The sequence below is a fragment of the Schistocerca serialis genome, chromosome 2, assembly GCF_023864345.2.
Source record: "Schistocerca serialis cubense isolate TAMUIC-IGC-003099 chromosome 2, iqSchSeri2.2, whole genome shotgun sequence".
NCBI classification, from domain to species: Eukaryota; Metazoa; Arthropoda; class Insecta; order Orthoptera; family Acrididae; genus Schistocerca; species Schistocerca serialis.
Window position 1 is genome coordinate 371,223,730 of NC_064639.1, and position 21,372 is coordinate 371,245,101.

The 21,372-nt window shown below is 42.1% G+C and overlaps 1 protein-coding gene across 1 annotated transcript in view; it reads right to left on the reverse strand.

Moving 5' to 3' along the window:
- Positions 1-780: 780 nt before the first annotated feature.
- LOC126455995 (alpha-1D adrenergic receptor-like) overlaps positions 781-21,372 on the reverse strand; it is a 138,985-nt gene continuing 118,393 nt past the window's right edge. Inside the window, exons 3-4 of the mRNA XM_050091753.1 lie at positions 4,644-4,753; positions 781-4,523 (exon numbers count right to left, since the gene is read on the reverse strand). Of these exons, the coding sequence (XP_049947710.1) occupies positions 4,019-4,523; positions 4,644-4,753 (615 nt within the window). The 3' untranslated portion in view covers positions 781-4,018. The remainder of the gene's footprint in view (positions 4,524-4,643; positions 4,754-21,372) is intronic.

The window sequence follows — 21,372 nt, forward strand, 5'->3', positions numbered from 1 at the left end:
AATTTAAGATTGAGGATAATTAGTTGATTCGTCGCAATTTACAGGATATTTAAGAGAAAAAAATAAAGTACATGAAGAGGTCGGGGCATTTCTCACAGTCCTAAAAAGCAATTCATTATAAAGAACTACAGTATAATCGTTACCTACTATATTTATATACTACGTTGTTACTGAAGTTTAATGTCAGCTGAGCAACGTATGACTAGATAGTTTTGTTGTAAAAGAGAGATAAAATATTCGCAAGTTATCTGAAACTACACACTAGACGCTCCTCTCCTGATGTTATTTTTGAGTATCATGCAGCCAAATGCCATTCGTTCAACAGTGGGACAATATTCCAAACGTAAAACAAGGCCGTTTACACGTAAAAGGTGTTTTAGTTTTTCTTTCAAGAAATGAGTCGAAAATCTTCTTTCTCCAACGTGCAAAACAGTGGAGTAACACAGTCAGCCATACTTTTATTTTCTATTATTTCACGAATACACGCTTAATAAGCCTAGTGATTCGCTACTAAATAAATCTGATGGTAATCCTTGCTAGTGAACCGTGCGTCCAATAACGCACTGCAGAATGAAATCATGAATTTCACAAACGTCCTCGTCTTTGAGATCAGATTGAGGATTACATACAGAGAGTTTTTGCTGACTGTCTCGTTTCAACCTCAGAAATATTTGACAGTCTCTGTTTACTTAGATCCCCCTCCGGTATTCCCTTCCCTCTGCCAATAATAGTTATTGCAGTCAGTAACTGAGTCACGCAGCACCGTTTGTCTCTTTTGTCTCTTTAACTACGTCCTTAACGTCTTTGCTAGCCGCATTTTAGATACGCCAACTCCAGTGACGTCCAGGGAAGTACTGAAAATTGAACAATACATCTAGGTTACCGTTGCAGTAACAACGGACGTGGTCAGTTTTTTATTATTTTTTTGTTTCGTTCTACGAATTCAGGGTAGTGATCACATTATCTACCTGTATTTATTGTTAATCATCTACAAAACATGATTATATCTCTCACTGGACAAACAAAGAAAACACCACCCTTTGTTTTCAGCTACACGAATCTCGACAGTTCGCATTATTTTCATTGGGATAATGATTTCACGTTAGTGACATTAACTTGCAATCTTTACTGGACTGATTCGCAGAAAGAACGTGTTGAAAACTGTCTGATTGTTTTGATTTAGGTTCTAGTTTAATTAGTCACTTTGGTTCATACCAAAACATGGCATCTTCATATTCACGAAATGTTAACGACCAATCCTTTATCCGAGATAGTGACTCATCTCGTATTATTTCTGATAAGAAGCAACATGAAGCCTTTCTCTAGGCACTTTCCGTGTTAGAGCCAAGAAGTGTAATGTGTGGCAATATGCATGGCCCGATCACAATAACTTGACCATCGCCTATGTGTAACTTTAACGCGCAGTAACCACTGACAGAAGGCAAGTGCCAGCACTTGCAATTGAGGGTATATAAAGCACGTAGTGGGGTCGCCGAAAAACAGCGCACTCATTATCGTAATGTGTAAATGGAGCACTTTATCTAAAGTCCAAATGGGTATGAGCACTGGCTGCCGCGCCAAGGGTGGAAGCATTTCCGAAACGGCTGTAGACTGTTCACCTGCCACCGAGGTTAATGTGTACCTTAAATGGCAAAAAAGCTCCATCAAAAACGGGAGCCAAGCCAACTGTAGTGCGCTACAAGCCTTAGATGACATGGGTGAACAACAGCTGCGGTGATGTGTACACGCGAATAGACGTGCAACTGTTGAGCAGCTGACCACCCAAATGAACCAAGGGGCTGCCAACAGTGTCTCCTCAACTACTGTTCAGCGACCGTTGCTGCGTATGGGCCTCCACGACAGGCGCCTGGTTTATGCTCCCATGCTGACTGCTGTTCATAGACGACGAAGCTTGCAATTTGCACGCCAATACCGCAACTGTATGTTCACGGAGTGGCGAAAGGTGGTCTTTTTAGATCAATGACGTTATATTCTCCATCGAATAGATGGTCGTTGGCGTGAATGGCGGGAAAGGGCTGAAAGCAAACTCACTTCAACCAGGAGGGAAGGTTGCGGTCTGGGGGATGTTTACGTGAGATTACTTGGCTGATTTCGTTATTCTGGGGGGCACAATGGATCGACACAAGTATGCACCTATCTTGGGGACCATGTACACCTCTATATGCAGTTCGTTTTTCCTCGACACGATGACATCTACTTGCAGGATAATGCAAAGTGTCACACCATACACAGTTACATTTGTGGTTCGAAGAGCACCAGTATAAGTTTATCGTACTCCACTGGCTACCAAACTTCCCTGATTAAAACCCAATTAAGAATTTGTGGAACCACCTCAATCGGGCTGTCTGCACCATGGATCCTCAAACGATAAACCTTGTGTAGCTTGTCACAGCACTAGAGTCTGCATGGGCCCACATTCCTGTTGGTACCTTTCAAAACCTCATTGACTTTCTTCCTGAACGTCTCGCACTGCAAATGGAGCTTATTCAGGCTTTTGACAGGTGATCACATTAATGCGACTGGACAGTGTATAATGCAGCCACACAGTCTACTACACAGTGTGTGAACATGATCCTCACCAAAGGAAATAAGATTAGCGTTTAATGTCCTGTCGGCATCGAGATCGTTGGAGCAATTACTCGTATGGATGAAGACTGAGAGAACCATTCGTGGTCTTGCTGAAGGAATCATCCGCTCATTCACCTGAAGTTATTTCGAGAAACCAATGGAATCCAAACCAAAACGCTAGTTTGGGCATTTGAACCTTACTTCGATTACGAGTCTAGTACGCAGATATGTGCACTACCTCATTCAGTTGGTGCTGATGGAGACAAATTGTCCATTATCAGCCTATGATATCATATTATCAAGTGGTAACCAGTCACTATAATCTTCGAGAAAGTACTGCTTCTCTTGTAGTATGAACAGCATAGAATTCGCAGGTCCATGTTTATTCAGTTTATTTAAGGAGACCTACTGGGTTAGGGTTATCCATAAACACAGAAATACCCGTTTTACCTCAGTCAAAGCAAGAAAATGGATTCTTCCATAGTGAAATGTACTATCTCTATTCATAATGAATCCCCAAAGCATGTACTTGAGAAAAATTCAGCTAAATTTTTGCGGATATCAAAAACTACGAGCTGAGACATCGGCGTGGATGACCTGCACGAACGAAATATATTCTCACGATCGTCTTCACGATAAGGAGTAACAATATTATGTTTTATTAACCCATAAATTTTACAGATATCTTAGCACGATACTGGTGTAACTATCCAGGAACCCCGCTTATGCAACACTACAATTTCCACGTCTATCTTACCCATTTCGCCATTCTCATCTGTCATAAAAGATTTGCAAAGGTGCACTTGGAGGAACTGCTTGAGTTTTCTCTCCTTATTTCTGGGGGTTTACAATCTCATAAGTTGTTTAGTTGCTGCCAACAGCCGTCCCAGAATCGCAACAGTTTAGCTATTCTCTTTTCAATGTAGTTTAGAAGAGGACGATTGGATGAGGAGGCATAATGACTGGAAGTATTCCTTCATACAGCTTGTAAACCACAGATGGTCGAGAAATGCAAACGTATTTGCGAGACTGGTTTCGGCTGTGCAGTTGTAACACCTGTCCTGAGGAAAAGCGAAGATGGAAAAATAACGTGATCAAACAACCCACGACTATGTTTCGATTACTTCCACGTCATTTCCTCTACACACTAGTTGGCTGATGAGATCGTTAGCGTCATCAGACGCCTTGTAACCTCAGACGCTCTGCTTGTGTGAGCTAACTCTATGGGTCAGGGTATTTTTTCCAATATTGTGGGACATGCATTGTTTTTAAAGTGTCAAGTAGTTTAACTACGCCAACGTACTTTTTCATAAGAGAAAACAGTGTTCTAGCGAGACAATATACATCAGTTTTATGTGGTTTTTGCAGATGCTTTTGAAGATGACCTCCTAGCGGTCTTCAAGAATGGACAGTCGAAGTATGGCGTCTCCTACCGAGCCAGACCCTGTTCATTAAGCTCGCCCATGTAGTGGGCCAACTCTGAGCTGTCGAATTCCATCTCGTCCATATCTTGCAAGCTGGAGTTACTGATGGTGCTCTTGGCACTGTCGATGCTCAAATGGAGCGAGTCCGCGTGCCGTAATTTGGGCGAACGGCGACCGGGCTCTGACAGCGGCCGCTGCTCGGACGCGTTGGCGGGAGTAGCAGAGGCAGTGGAGGTGGCCACATCGCGCTTGAAGATGGTGCGCGTGCCATCACGGATCTTCTTGGCGAGGCTGCTGACGGAGCGCTCCTCGGCCGCCGCGGGCGCGTTGCCGTCGCTGGTTCGTTCGTTGGAGTAGTGCTCGCTGATGAGCTCCAGCTTGTGGTGGCAGCAGCCGTTGACGTCTAGGCGGCGGTCGGCGGAGGCGGCCGCGGCGGGCAGCTCGTCTGCGCCGATGCTGATCCTGCTGAGCGATGTGGTGAGTGTGGCCTGGCTGTCGTTGCTCGCGGCCCTGGGTGGCGTGGTGCGCTGCAGGAGTGCCAACTGCTCGCCGCAAGCGTCCGCTCGCCGGCCGGTGGGTCGCGCTGCCGCTGCCGCCTGCTGCTGGTGGTGGTTGTGGTGTTGGTAGCACTGCTGCGGCAGCGACCGCGCCGGCGCCTTGTGGCCGGGCGACACGGCGCTGTAGGCGCGCCTCGGCCGCCGCTTGCGCCGCCTCCAGCCGCACAGCTCCGACAGCGTCTCCTGCAACAGCACAAACTTTCTTTCAGTGCGTGGAGTAGTAAAATCTATGTACAAAATATTCTGGGACTTCTTTCAACTCAAGGCAAAACCTTCTTCAGTAGCAACAGTCATTTACTCCTGACGAAGGCAATGGAAGTAATCTTCGAAAGCTCGGGGTTTTACCCAGAACTGACACGGCAAGAAGTGCGAGAATGTTTTACTCCATCGCGAAAGACTTTGTTTTTTTAGGATTATCTATGTCCTCTGGAACTGATACCAATAAAATTTCCAACTGATTGCCAGCAGGAAATAAGGAAAAATGTCGCTGCTGGCTTCCAAAGGTGCCGCATGAGCAGAAGAGGGAGTAGGACAGTGCAGTGAATGCGAGTGAAGGGGGAACGTCTGGTACTGGAAGTGAAGTGATCATTGACAACGTTTCGGTTGTGGAGCTCGTGCTTAGTTGTCCCCAATCTCGCAGATATTCCAACTTACACCGTTACATGAACAATAGGTAAGAAGTGCTTTTCCACATAAGTCATAAGTAAGATACTTAGGTTTGCATAAGAACTAACATTAGATTGGTGACATAGACAAAACAACAGTCGCTGTAGAATACTCTACATTCAAAATACAGTTATCAGCTCACAATATATCATGATGTCCCTTAGTTAACATTAGCAATGGGACTTGAAAGGGAGATCCTCAGTGGATTACCTATGCTCGCTACACATATAAGTAGTATGGTAACAGAATCTAGGCAACTATACATGGTGCATGTACTCGATGTACATACCAACGCTAATAACGCTCAGCAGTCACGTAGAGGCATATATCATCATATTTATATTCATTCTTGTCTCTTACTATCTTTTGTTAGATATCTTCAATTCTCTCCATAGTCCATGTATTTTAGCTTAACTGTCAAGGGCGTTTAATGAGTAGTGCAGCACATCTTTTTCTCGACCGACTTCGTTTGAAAAAAAAAAAACTGGAATTCGTTGTGGGACATCGTAGAATATTCCCCCCAAGCACCTATAATTTCATGATGTTCCGATGGTTCCCGGCGCTGGACATAGCCTTCAAAATGGTGTGCGTAACGACGGTGTGTTCCAGTCAGAGAGCTGTCATTGAGACTCTGTTTGCAGAAAACCAGAGCGTCCCAGATATTCATAGGCGCTTGCATTAGTCTATAGGGACCTGCCAGGCAACAAAATCTCGGTGAGTCGCTGGGCGAGGCGTCTGTCACCATGGCGCAGACCTGTCCGATCTCCCATGTGCGGGCCAGTCGCACACAGCTATGACTCCTTCGATGTTACAACGTGCGGACACTCTCATTCGAGATGATATACGGATGCAAACGAACCTCTTCTTCTCCATAACAATGAAAGGCCTCACAAAAGCTTGCGCACCGGAGAGAAGCTCACTAAACTTCATTGGACTGTTCATCCACCCTACAGCCCGGATGTCACACCTTTCGACTGCCATCTTTTTAGCCCTATGAACGATGCACTCCGCGGGAAGCAGTACGTGGGCGATGGGGAGGTTATTGATGCATCAAGACATTGGCTCCGACCGTCGACAAGTAATGTGGTACCATGTAGGCATAAACGCCCTTCCAGTAAGATGGCATAAGGCCGTCGCATTGACCTAAGATTATGTTGAAAAATGGGGTTTTGTAGCCAGAGAAGTGGATGATGATATGGTGTATTGGAATCCTGAATATAATTAACCTTCTGTCAGAAAAAAGTGTTGCATTGATTGTTGAAAGCCCCTAGTAGTAATAACCTACACCCACGTTCGTCATAGTGTTTAAACCTTTGAGCCCCAGTGGTTTCTGCCTCTAACCATTCGCGTGAAACCAGCAAGTCAGAAAATCCAAGCTATACTCTAAGGTACTTCTACTGATGTAGTGTAGTGCAGCAGTCGCTTACAGCGTTCAAAGTAACAGCCGGCGCGGAGTGTTTGCCAGGTGATTGTAGGAGATTTGTGTCTGCAAATTTTTGTTACGTTGTTTACCTGACGTACGGTTTTTGCACAGTGATCATATTCAGGAGATCACCGACAGTGACTACTGTAACGTAAATTTCTGTTTGTACTACAGCTTTTGTATTTTCGACAGGAAGCCACTGGAACTGTAGGTACGTTTATAATTAATATTTTAACTGGATGTAAATTTATTAAATTTTACACTCATTGTTTGCTTGTTATTAGGGCTACAATTTGTTTTAGTCATTATGAGTTCCTGGATGTTTCGAGACGTCATTCTTGATCCAGACGTCTGTCCTATAGAAGAAGAAATTCCGAGTGATTTGGATGCAGAGACATCAGAGTCAGAAAAAGACCCTGCGGATGCCACTGTAAATGATCTCCGTAAGGCAAGTTCTTCGGTGACTCCGACTTCTTTGCCATGTTCTGTACTGCTCACTGAAAATGCAGTTCATTAAGATGTTGATGACGACAATGAAGATGAACCTGTCATGATAAACTCAGAAATAAGATACTTTACGTCGTACAGATCAACAGTTGTGCATGACTTCTCTGAAGGGGTCGGACTAAGTGTTAATGTAAGCCGTGAATCTCCCAGCGAGGTATAATTTGCCCATGTTGCTGGGAGCGATAAGTTGCTTCGTAAATAATTTCCTCGAGGAAATAAAATAAAAGTATTAAACTCGCACTCTTGGCTGTTTGCCTTGGAAGTGTTTCTGACCTTATTTCCACATAAAATGATTGCAGGTTGAAAACTGTGTGTCCCAGTGGTCCCATCGTGAAACCACCTCCATAAAGCAATCGGTTGTTTATTTTTTAACAATTCCTTTTTGTGTTCATTGCTTAGGATGACAATAAAGGTTAATCATTAGTTAAAACTTCCGGGCTGAGAGGCCGTGGTCGATCTGTAAAACTTCTTCCTGACGTTTCGTTGCCAACTGCGGGCAACATCTTCCGAGTTAAGTCAACGACAGGCTGCCAGGCAAGCACCTTTCTTCTGATGAGGAGGATTCTTCTTTCTTCCCGGCGACGGCACAGTGTGAGCTGTAAAGGTGTTCCTTTAAACAAATCTTAGAACACAAGTGCTAGTTATACCTACATTTATTGATTGGGTTCTTTGACAATACTTTGTCGGTGCTTTGGTTAGTCTTCTGTGCTAGTTAGAGGTTTTTTTCCACACACACATTCACTCATCCATTCAGACAGATTGTTATGGGTGACTTTTCTTCTGAGGAGTGGTTATGTACGTATTTATAGGGGTACATTTAGTTGGGAATTTCTACATTGGGATGGGATTCGGGAAAGGGGTGTTGTCTTGTTTTTGACTTCATCTCCGTAGTAGGTCCGGCTACCTCGTGTGCTCGCTGTGGTGCTCACGGTGGCCAAGTGCAGCAGTGAGGGGGTTCTCGGCTGCTGCGATCTTCTCGTAGAAGTTCTGCGCGGCGTGTCTGAACCTGTCTCGAAGGCGGGGGACACCGGCCAGCTCGTGCAGTTCTTCAGTTGGGAAGTTTCATGAGAGGTGCAGGGCCCTTTTCAGCGCCCTGTTCTGCGCTATTTGCAGGCTGCCGATGTCTTGCTCTGCTGCGTTACTCCACTCTACTGCGGCGTACTCGAGGATGGGCCGCACTAGTGGAAGGTATAGTTTGATGCCCAGCTCTTGCGGGAGTGCAGAGTTGGGCTGGAGAAGTGGGTAGAGGGTCCTCAGTCTGCCCATTGCTTTGTTTTTGATGTTGTTTGCGTGTTGCTTCCACGTAAGGCGTCTGTCTAGGTTTACTCCTAGATAGAGTGCTGTCTTGCTCCAGGGAACAGCGGTGGCGCGTGCTTCTATGGGAGGTAGGTTCACTGAGAATTTTCTTCTGCAGATTGTAATGGCTTGCGTCTTTGCTCCGTTGAATGCGAGACGCCATTTACTTGCCCAGTCGCAGAGGTCATCTGTGACTCTCTGTAATCTGCATCTGAGGAATCCTGGCTGCCAGGTCGTGGAGGTTCCGTTTATATAGAGCGCATAGAGGGCGCCACCATACGTCGCGTGGGGCCGACTATATCTGACCAACGTCGTTAATCTCGATTGAAGGTAATCGATTGTCACGTCGTTGGTGCAAAGTGGTAACGGTATGTGGAAAACACTTCTGTGTCATATGGCGGTGCCCTCTATGCGCTCTATATATAGGAGACTCTGGTCTAGGGGAGCCGGCACGGTAGCTCGGAGTGTTCCGTCGGAGGGTTAGCTCCCCTCTGTAATAAAAATACTGAATGAATGGATCAACGACCAACCTGAACGTGTGTTCGGACGTCCACCCCGCACAAATTGAACGAACGATATAGAACAAAATGAGCTTAAAAAAAAGAGATAGCAGCTTTGATTCATAATCTAAACGTCTTTGGTCCCGCGTTCGATTCCCACCTGCCAAAGTCTTCCGCCATAAGAAGTCACCCTCATTCTGCCAACGGCTTGTCGAAGAGGGCGGAGGAGCGGACAGAGGTTCAGGACACTCTCTTGTCCTAAGGGTGGCAAACTGCCCCTAAAGGCCGAAGAATCAGCAATGATCAACGGCGAAGAGGATGCAGAAGGCAATGAAAACCACTGCATTACAGACAGGTAACGTGTATCCACAGGACATGTGCCCCGTAATTGAAGAAGTATCATGATGATCTCTCCATTGGCAAAACATCAGGAAAAGTCCCCCATTCGGAGCTCGGGGAGGGGACTGCCAAGGGGGCGGTTACCCTAGAGTTGGCAGCCCTGCAGCCAAGCGACTAGCGCGAGGTTTGGTGTTCTCGTAAAGATAAGTTATTTTAGATTATAAAACACATAGATTAGTACTGATTACGTGGTAAATAAGTGTATTAGTGTGCCGTTTAAGTGTACCATTAAAGGTTTCATTTCTCATTACGTAATATAGCAGAAAACGCGAAAAGACCGTACAGTCGTATTTTCTGTTTACGTTCTGCTGCAGCAAATCTATAGAATTTCGTTTAGTTGTTCCTTGCTCTCTCCAGCAATTTAACTTAGCGTACCTCTTCATTATTTAACTAGCATTTCCGGAAAGTAGCGTAAAGTTTAACTTGTTGTTTCAGAAACTTTGCACTTTTGTTTTTGTTTACACACAGTTGCGTATAGGCCAAATTTGTGTAACCATATTTTCGTGTTTATCTGTAATTTAACTGACTTATTCTTAATAAATTATTACGTTTATCATGAGTGAAAAGTGCTTGACTTGCCGTAGAATTGTTAGGTCGGGGCTTTGGTGTGATGGGTGCTGTAGTTTTTTCCATGTGGGTGACTGTAGTGGCGTGGGAATAGGGGAAGTAAATGAGACTCATCAGTGGTTTTGTAGGATTTGTAGTAGAGATAGGAAGATACTGGAACAGGAGGGGAAAATTGCTGCCCTTCAGGCTGAGTTAGACAAGGCCAGGGGAGATCTTGACAGGTTAAGGAGGGAGAAGGGTAAAGAGAGGTGGGAAGTGGCAACAGGCAACAGGAGGAACAGGCCTAGAACTTTGTCTGACAGCTTTATGGTGAATGTGGAAAATAGATTTGACCTGTTGCTTCAGTTAGAAGCTGGTGAGCCTCAAGCAGTTACAGGTGTAGACAGGGCACAACAAACTTTCAGCAGCAAATTGAAAAGTAAGAATGTAGGGAAATCAGTAAAGAGAAAGAAAGTGTTGTTGTTAGGTAGTTCCCATGGAAGAGGTGTTGGCCAACTCTTGCAGGATGAACTAGGATCAGAATACCAGGTCACCAATTTTTTTAAACCTAGTGCTGGTCTGGAGCAGGTGACAGAGGATTTAGGATCACTTTGCAAAGATTTCACTAAGGAAGACACCGTGGTTATAGTGGGTGGGGCAGGTAACAGTATTGACAGAGATCCTGGGTACAGCATAGAGTGTGACCTGGCGAAGATTGCATCAGCATCGAGGCATACCAGTGTTGAGTTTGTATCTGTTCTTGGGCGCCATGACCGACCTCATTTGAACTCTTCTGTCAAGAGAGTTAATTTGGAGCTGGAACGGCTGCTCATGTCGGGTGCGGGGTCACACATTGGTGTGGTTCATGTTGATTCTGTCAGTAGGTGGGATTATACTAGGCATGGCCTTCACCTCAACAGGAAGGGGAAGGGTAAATTGGCTGGGGAAATAGCAGGAAAGTTAAAGGGGGGAGGCACTGTCATGAGTGGTAAAATACCAGTGGTTATAGGATTCAGAAAAGACCCTTTTTTAGGGTAGGGAGGACAGAAAGAAAACAAATTTTAAGAGAGGTTAGAACTGAGACAAACCTTCAGTTTGAGAAAGAAATCAAAAAACATAATTCCAGCTTATTACATCAACATAAACAGCCATTGGTTAAGAATTTTCAACTGTCAGCAGATATTTTAACTCCATCCAATTTTAAGTCAGTCAATGTGAAATGTCAGCTATCTTTATTGCATCAAAATATTCGAGGACTGAGAAATAAAATTAATGAATTAACTATCTGCATAGATGAATTAGAGTCTTCAAACCCAGCTGACATAATCTGCCTCTCTGAACATCATGTGACCACTGGTATAGAACTTTTAAGTGTTACAGGGTTTAGGTTAGCATCTCACTATTGTAGATCAGAAATGGAGAAAGGAGGAGTTGCCACATTCATCAGGAACTGTCATAAATTTAAGAACATAGACATTCATAAATTTTGCCTAGAACAGCATGTGGAAGCATGTGCAACAGAATTAGATTTTCACAAAAAATCTTTCATAATATTAAGTGTATATCGAGCACCTGCAGGTAACTTTAATCTGTTTGTAAACCACCTTGAAGCTGTACTGGCCCATTTAACAACCAAAAACAAAGAAATAGTGGTTGCTGGTGATTTCAATGTAGATTTCCTTAAAGACTCTCCCAATAAGAACCTATTTGAGTTAGTAACTTAATTCCCACAGTAAAGTTCCCCACTAGGATAACCACTTGCTCACAAACAGCCATTGATAATATCTTTATAGAAAAGTCAAATGAACAAAATTATATTACAAAACCAATAGTCAATGGCCTCTCAGACCATGACATGCAGTTCCTTCTGTTAAATGTTAATACTGAACAGGATATAAAATCTGTTAAATCTGAGCTCAAGAGGGTAATCAGTAAGCCAAAAATTGATTATTTTAGGACACTCCTCAGAGACATTCACTGGACTGATGTTTACAGTGCTCATGGCATGAATGAAAAATATAACATTTTTGCTAATAAAGTGCTTACCTTATTTGAACACTGCTTTCCCCCAAAACTTACCAAGGTTAGAGCAAAGTCTACAAAGAAGCCATGGATTACTCGAGGAATAGGGGTATCTTGTAAAACAAAAAGAAAACTGTATCTGTCAATCTGAAACATTTCCAATGTTGATGCTATAGCACATTATAAGAAATACTGCAAATTATTAAAGACTGTAATACGGATGTCAAAGCAAATATATTACAAGGAAAAGATAGTCATATCAGATAACAAAATAAAGACAATATGGGATATAGTGAAGGAGGAGACCGGTAGAACCAGACATGAAGAGGAACAAATAGCATTAAGAGTAAATGATGCATTGGTGACAGATGTGTATAGTGTTGCAGAACTTTTTAACAAACATTTTATAACTGTTACTGAAAAGATGGGGTTGTCAGGTTCGGTAGATGCTGCTATGGATTACCTTAGACCGGACATTTCAAGTAACTTCCATAATATGAATTTGACCCTCACTACCCCAACAGAAATAATGTCCATCATAAAATCTTTAAAATCAAAAACATCTAGTGGGTATGATGAAATATCAACAAAGTTAATTAAAGAATGTGATTCTGAGCTAAGTAACATATTAAGCTATCTGTGTAACCAGTCGTTTATCAGTGGAATATTTCCCGAATGGCTGAAATATGCTGAAGTTAAGCCACTGTTTAAGAAGGGAGATAAAGAAATAGCATCAAATTTCCGTCCAATTTCACTGTTGCCAGCATTCTCAAAAATTTTCGAAAAAGTAATGTACAGTCGTCTTTATAACCATCTTATCTCAAATAACATACTGTCAAAGTCACAGTTTGGATTTCTAAAAGGTTCTGATATTGAGAAGGCTATCTACACTTACAGTGAAAATGTACTTAATTCATTAGACAAAAAATTGCAGGCAACTGGTATATTTTGTGATCTGTCAAAGGCATTTGACTGTGTAAATCACAATATCCTTTTAAGTAAACTAGAATATTATAGTGTAACAGGAAATGCTGCAAAATGGTTCAAATCTTATATCTCTGGCAGGAAACAAAGGGTGTTATTAGGAAAGAGACATGTATCAAGCTATCAGGCATCATCCAACTGGGAACTAATTACATGTGGGGTCCCACAAGGTTCCATTTTGGGGCCCTTACTTTTTCTTGTGTATATCAATGACCTTTCATCAGTAACACTACCAGATGCCAAGTTTGTTTTGTTTGCTGATGATACAAACATTGCAATAAATAGCAAATCAAGTGTAGTCTTAGAAAGATCAGCCAATAAAATATTTGTAGACATTAATCACTGGTTCCTAGCCAATTCTTTGTCACTAAACTTTGAAAAAACACACTACATGCAGTTCAGAACTTGTAAGGGGTGTCCCAAGAGTATATGTCTAACATATGATGACAAGAAGATAGAAGAAGTGGACGGTGTTAAATTCTTGGGATTACAGCTTGATAATAAATTCAACTGGGAGGAGCACACCACAGAACTGCTGAAGCGTCTTAACAAATCTCTGTTTGCAATGCGAATTTTGTCAGACATAGGGGATATAATAATGAAAAAGCTGGCATACTATGCTTACTTTCATTCCATAATGTCATATGGGATTATTTTCTGGGGTAATTCATCAAGCCAAGCTAAAGTTTTCCGGGCACAAAAACGTGCAGTAAGAATTATATGTGGTGTGAACTCAAGAACATCCTGCAGAAGCCTGTTTAGGGAACTAGGGATACTAACTACAGCTTCCCAATATATTTATTCCTTAATGAAATTTGTCATTAAAAATATATCACTTTTTCAAACCAACAGCTCAATTCATGGAATCAATACTAGAAATAAGAATAATCTTCACAAGGATTTAAAGTCACTTAGTCTTGTACAAAAAGGTGTGCATTATTCAGGAACACACATTTTCAATAACTTGCCAGCAGCCATAAAAAGCTTAACAACCAATGAAATTCAGTTTAAGAGAAGCCTAAAGGATTTATTGGTGGCCAACTCCTTCTACTCCATTGATGAATTTCTGAGGAAAACCAACTGATTTGTATATAAGTACAACATAACTTCTGCACAATTTCAGTGCAGTAATGTGTTCACTGAAAATTTGTGTGTGTGTGTGTGTGTGTGTGTGTGTGTGTGTGTGTGTGTAAGTATAATCTAACTTCTGCACCATTTCAGTGCAGTAATGTGTTCATTGTAAATAAGTATTACAGTAGTTGTATTACATGTTTCTTACCTTATAAATAAATATAAAACTTTTTTATTTTAAATTCAGTGCAATAGTATTTGTAAAATGACTCTTAGTGTTCATTAAAAAATGACGATCATTCCACTTGGGACCTGTGGAATGGTACATTAGCTTATTTGTTTTAGTTTAAATATTTGTCATGTATTGTTGTTTTTCTGACATGTTCCACATCCTGGAGGACCTCCTCACTACGGATCAATTGGAATGAAAGTAAATCTAATCTAATCTAATCTAAAACCATGAGAAAATAATGAATAATCAACAAAAGGGTAACGTTCAGTGAGTTGGGGCGTGGAATGTCAGAAGCTTGAACGTGGTAGGGAAACCATAAAGTCTGAAAGGGAAATGTAAAGGCTCAATCTAGATAGAGTAGGGGTCAATGAAGTGAAGTGGAAAAAAAGACAAGGATTTCTGATCCGATTTGTAAAGGGTAATATCAACAGCAGCAGAAAATGGTATAACGAGAGTAGGTTTAGTTATGAATAGGAAGGTAGGGCAGAGAGTGTGTTACTGTAAACAGTTCAGCGATAGGGTTGTTTTTATCAGAATCGACAGCAAACCAACACCGACAAAGATAGTTTAGGTATACATGCCGACGACGCAATCTGAAGATGAAGAGATAGAGAAAGTGTATGAGGACATTAAAAGGGTAATACAGTATGTAAAGGGAGATGAAAATCTAATAGTCATGGGGGACTGGAATGCAGTTCTAGGTGCAGGAGTAGAAAAATAGGCTACAAGAGAGTAAGGGCTTGGGACAAGGAATAAGAGAGGAGAAAGACTAATTGAGTTCTGTAACAAGTTTCAGCTAGTAATAGCGAATACTCTGTTCAAGAATCACAAGAGGAGAAGGTATACTTGAAAAAGGCCGGGTGATACGGGAAGATTTCAGTTGCATTATATCATGATTAGACAGAGATCCGAAATCAGATTCTGTATTGTAAGGTGTACCAAGGAGTTGATATAGACTCAGATCACAATATAGTAGTGACGAAGAGTAGGCTGAAGTTTAAGACGTTAGTCAGGAAGAATCAATACGCAAAGAAGTGGGATACGGAATGACGAGATACGGTTGAAGTTCTCTAAGGCTGTAGATACAGCATTAAGGAATAGCTCAATGGGCAGTACAGTTGAAGAGGAATAGACATCTGTAAGAAGGGATATCACAGAAGTTGGGACCGAAAACATAGGTACAAAGAAGGTAACTGCGAATAAACTACGAGTAACAGAAAAAATACTTCAGTTGATCGATGAAAATAGGAAGTACAAAAACGTTCCGGGAAAGTCAGGAATACAGAAATAAAAGTCGCTGAGGAATGAAATAAATAGGAAGTGCAGGGAAGCTAAGACGAAATGGCTGCAGGAAAAATGTGAAGACATTGAAAAAGAGATGATTGTCGGGGGACAGACTCAGCCTACAGAAAAGTCAAAACAACTTTCGGTGACATTAAAAGCAAGGTCGATAACGTTAAGAATGCAACGGGAATCCCGGTGTTAAACGCAGAGGAGAGAGCAGATAGGTGGAAAGTATACATTTAAAGCCTCTATGAGGGGGAAGATTTGTCTGATGTGATAGAAGAAGAAAGAGGAGTCTATTTAGAAGAGATAGGGGATCCAGTATCAGAATTTAAAAGAACTCTGGAGGACTTAAGATCAAATAAGACAGAAGGGATGGATAACATTCCATCAGAATTTCTAAAATCGTCGGAGGAAGTGGTAGAAACACGACTATTCACGCTGGTGTGTAGAATGTACCATCTGACTTTCGGAAAACCATCATCCACACATTTCCGAAGACGGCAAGAGCTGACAGGTGCGAGAATTATCGCACAATCACCTTAACAGCTCGTGCATCCAAGCTGCTGACAAGAGTAACATACATAAGAATGGAAAAGAAGATTATGGATGCTCTAGATGACGATCAGTTTGGCTTTAGGAAAGGTAAAGCCAAGAGAGAGGCAATTCTGACATTGCGGTTAATAATGGAAGCAAGATTAAAGAAAAATTAAGACACGTCCATAGGACCTATGGACCTGGAAAAAGCGCTCGATAATGTAAAATGGTGCAAGGCGGTCGAAATTCTGAGAAAAGTAGGGGTAAGCTATAGGGAGAGTCGGGTCATATACAATGTGTACAAGAGCCAAGAGGGAATAATAAGAGTGGATGGCCAAGAACGAAGTGCTCGTATTAAAAAGGGTGTAAGACAAGGATGTAGTATTTCGCCCCTACTGTTCAATCTGTATATCGAGGAAGCAATGATGGAAATAAAAGAAAGGTTCGGGAGTGGGATTAAAATTCGAGGTGAAAGGATGTCAGTGATACGATTCGCTGATGACATTGCTATCTTGAGTGAAAGTGAAGATGAATTACGTGATCTGCTTAACGGAATGAACAGTCTAATGAGTACAGGGTATGGATTGAGAGTAAACTGAAGAAAGAAGAAGGTAATGAGAAGTAGTAGAAATGAGAACAGCGAGAAACATCAGAATTGATGCTCACGAAGTAGATGAAGTTAAGGAATTCTGCTACCTAGCCAGTAAAATAACTGATGACGAACGGACCAAGGAGGACATTAAAAGCAGACTAGCAGAGGCAAAAAGGGCGTTCCTGGCCAAGAGAAGTCTACTACTATCAAATATCGGCCTTAATTTGACGAAGAAATTTCTGAGAATGTACGTCTGGAGTACAGCAGTGTACGGTAGTGAAACATGGACCGTGGGAACACAGGAATAGAAGAGAATCGAAGCATTTGAGATGTGGTGCTACAGACGAAAGTTCAAAATTAGGTGTACTGATAAGGTAAGGAATGAGGAGGTTTTGCGCAGAATCGGATAGGAAAGGAACATGTGGAAAACACTGAGAAGGAGACGGGACAGGATGACAGGACATCTGTTAAGGCATGAGGGAATGACCTCCATGGTACTAGAGGTGGTAGGTGCAGAGGGCAAAAACTGTAGAGGAAGACAGTGATTGGAATACATCATCCAGCAAATAATTCAGGACGTTAAGTTGCAAGAGATTCTTGAAGAAGTTTTACAGATCGACCACGGCCTCTCAGCCCAGGACCAGCAGGTGTGGCCGAGCGGTTCTAGGCGCTTCAGTCTGGAACCGCTAAGGTCGCAGGTTCGAATCCTGCCTCGGGCATGGATGTGTATGATGTCCTTCGATTAGTTAGGTTTAAGTAGTTCTAGGTATAGGGGACTGATGACGTCAGATGTTAAGTCCCATAGTGCTCAGAGCCATTTGAACCATTTTTTGAACTGAGAATAAACGACAGCACCACCAATGAACGGCCCTTTCAAGCCTAGTGTACACGATGTGACCGCCATCTGCGTACGTGAATATCGCTATCCAACGACCTTTGACATCTCAGTGTATTTTTCCTTTTATGTATACAGATGTCCAGTAGCAGAAACTGATGTACACACAGTTGCTTGTTCTTTGGGACAGATGCCACTGGCAAAGAGTTATGCACCCGAATATCGGCTAGATAAATAAACATTACAAATGCAGGTCGTGGTGTTTAGAAGATGTCCTTTAATGAACACACACACACACACACACACACACACACACACACACACACACACATATATATATATATATATATATATATATATATATATATATATACTTCAGAGGCTGCCGTTAATACAAAGTTTGAAATTTCTGTGCAGAACACATTAAGCAAGATGACGGAACAGGCGACTATTTCGTAAACAGTGCCGTGGTCTTCCTCAGAGGCAGATAACATGAAAACCACACAAAGTGAGTGCGAACATATTACGTAACACCCCGACGCCAACTCAAGAATTTACAAATTCCATCACAGGTAACATGTCCTCACAAAAAATTAAAGAAAAGTCAATGTTGAAAGTAGATGCAGCATTTAAATAGTAGCAGTAATATCAGTAGCTGTTAGTCAGCTGAATGTGTGCACATCAGAACAATTTTCTTGCGTCCCCCTCTTCATACTACAGTAATCACTTGCACATAACTTCCTTAATTACGTGTTGTATATATACCAGTCTTCGCCTTACCGCCTCCGGCTTCCTCAGGTACCATGGAACTTATTCCCGAAAGTCTTAACACGTGTCCTGTCGTACTCGCCGTCTTCCTGTCAACGTTTTTCAGACGTTCCTCTCCTCGCTGCTTCTACAGTGCGCTTCCTCATTCCGAAACAGTCCACTTAATTTTCAACATTCTTCTATAGAACCGCATCACAAAGGCATTAATGCTGTTCTTTTCCTGTTTTCCCACTCGGATTCACTTCCATAGAATACTTCGCTCCAAACATACATTCTGAGAAATACCGCCCTCAAATTGAGGTCGACGTTCGATACTAGTAGACTTATTTTGGGCAGTAATGCCCTCTTTGCCTGTGCTTGTATGCTTTTTATTTTCTCCTTGTCTGCTTCGTCGTCACGAATTTTGAAGTTAATTTTATTGTTAATCTCATTTCTGCTACTTCTGATTACCTTCATTTATCTTCAGTTTACCCACAGTCCGTAGTATGTGGTCATTGGACGGCTCATTCTATTTAACAGATCCCGAATTCTTCCACAATTTCATAAATGATAGCAATGTTGTCAGTGAATCTTACAATAGATACCATTCCACCCTGAATTTCAATCCCACTCATTCTTTTATTTTAGTTTCATTATTGTTTCTTGTCTTCACCTCTTCTATTCAGAGCACTTCGTTCTTGTTCTTCTTGTTTTTTCCCCTCTTGGTTTTCGTATGTATTTTATATTATTCGTCTCCCACTACATATTACACCTATTGCCATGAGAATTTCGAAATTCTTACACAAACTTTTTCTAGCTTACAAATCATATCAATATGTCTTGATTTTCCTTCAGCCATGCTTCCATTACTATGTGCAGCGTCAGAACTAGCTCTCTGGTACCTTTACCTTTCGTAAAGTCAAACTGATCGTAATCTAACAGATTCCCATTTTCCATTCTTCTGTAGATCATTCCTGTCAGCAACTTGGATGCTTGAACTGTTTTCCTCCGTCGGAGGTTCGAGTCCTCCCTCGGGCAAGGGTATGTGTATTGTCCTTAGCGTAATTTAGTTTAAGCTAGATTAAGTAGTGCGTAAGCCTATGGACCGATGACCTCAGCAGTTTGGTCCCATAGTCCTTCCCACAAATTTTCAAATTTTTTTGCTCGAACTGTTGACCCAACTGAGGGATGGTTATCGCACATATCTCCTCTTGCTATCTTCGCGATTGCTTGAATGATATTTTTCCGAAAGTCTGATGGCACGTCTCCAGGTTCACAGATTCCATAAACTAACTTCAAAAGTAATCTGTTTGCTGTTTCCTCCGATGATTTTAGAAATATCAAAGGAATGTTATCTGTGCCTACCACATTATTTGATCTTAATTCTTCCAAAGTTCTGTTAAACTCTGACTCTAATAATGGTTCCCCTATGTCTTTCATTTCGATTCAAATTTCTTCTTGCATCACGTCATCAGACAGTTTCTCCCCTCACAAAGCCATTCAGTGTGCTCTTTCCAGCTATCTGCCCTCTCCTTTGCGTTTAACGGAGGGATTCCTCTTGTGCTCATAACTTTGCTTTTACCTTCACCGATGGTTGTTTTGACTTTTCTATACTCTGTAACAGTCCTTCTGACGGTCTTTCCTCTTTTGCGATTTCTTCTCATTTTTCCTCGAGCTATTTCGTCTTTGCTTCCCCGCAGTTCCTATCATTTTATTCCTAAGTCATATTTCTATTTCATGTCTTTCCCTGATCGTTTTTGTTTCTCCTTCATTCATCGATCGGTTGATGTATTTCTTCTGACAGCTAAGTACGTATTTTTACGGTTGTTTTCCTTGTACCTGAATTTCTCTCTCCAGCTTCAGTTGTTATCCTTCTTGGAGATGTCCACTCCTCTTCAACTGAAAAGTTTATTGTAATATTCAATATCTCAGTATGCAGCGTGCAGGAAATTTCAAACGTATTTCATCATTCATCAGTACTCCAGAATCGTACTTCTTTCCACGCTGATTCTTCGAGACAGTTGTCTTGAACTTCAGTTTACTCCTCATTGTTACTCAGTTGTGGTCAGAACCTTCATCAGTTCCCGTGTATGCCATCAATTCAATATCTGAATTCACCGCTTCTGACTAATCACGTTGTATTCCAGCTAGAATTTTTCTATGTCTCCAGACCTGTTGCGAGAATAATTCCTACTCTAGTGAAGTTTTCTGTGTAAAATCACAAAGCGGGCCTAACCCTTCCATCCAGTCACTTGTAGATCAATCTAATATGACGGTTAAAGATAACAAAATGAAAGCCGAAGTTTCAAAGTCCGCGTTCAATAAATCGTTCACGCAGATGAATCGTAGAAGCATACCGACATTTAACCATTGGACAGATTCCCGTATGGCTGACAAAGTAATAAGCTTCTCTGGCGTAGAGAAACAGCTGAAAGAGTGAAAGCAAATAAGTCACCAGGTCCGAGTCCGCCTGCTTAGCTGGGCGGTAACGTGCTCGCCTCCCATGCAAGCGGGCCCGGGTTCGATTCCCGGCTGGGTTGGGGATTTTCTCCGCTCGTAGACTGGGTGTTGTGTTGTCCTCATCATAATTTCATCCTCATCCCCGGCGCGCAAGTCGCCCAATGTGGCGTCGATTGAAATAAGACTTGCAATTGGCGGCCGAACTTCCCCAGATGAGGCCTCCCGGCCAACGATGCCATACGCTCATTTCCATTTTTACCAGGTCCGAATTGTATCCCAATTCGGTTTTACGAAGAGTACTGCATTAGCCACTTACCTAGAATGCATTTATCTCGAATCCCTCGCCCAGCGCAGAATCCCAAGCGACAGGAAAAAAAAAAAAAAAAAAGAAAGCGCATGTGACTGATGTATATAAGAAGAGTTTAAAGAACGGTTCTGCAAAATTACAGATCAATATTCCTAACATCGGTTTGCCGCAGAATCTTGAACATATTTTCAGTTCGAATATAATAAAATTTCTTGAGACCGAGAAGCTTATGTCCGTGAACCAGCTTTGTTTTAGAACGCATCGCTCGTGCGAAACTCAGCTTGCCCTTTTCTCACATGATGTATTGCAAACTACGGAGGAAGGGCAACAAGCAGATTCCAGATTGCAGTTGTTAACAAAGGGACTGGCATATGACATAGGTTCACAGATACTT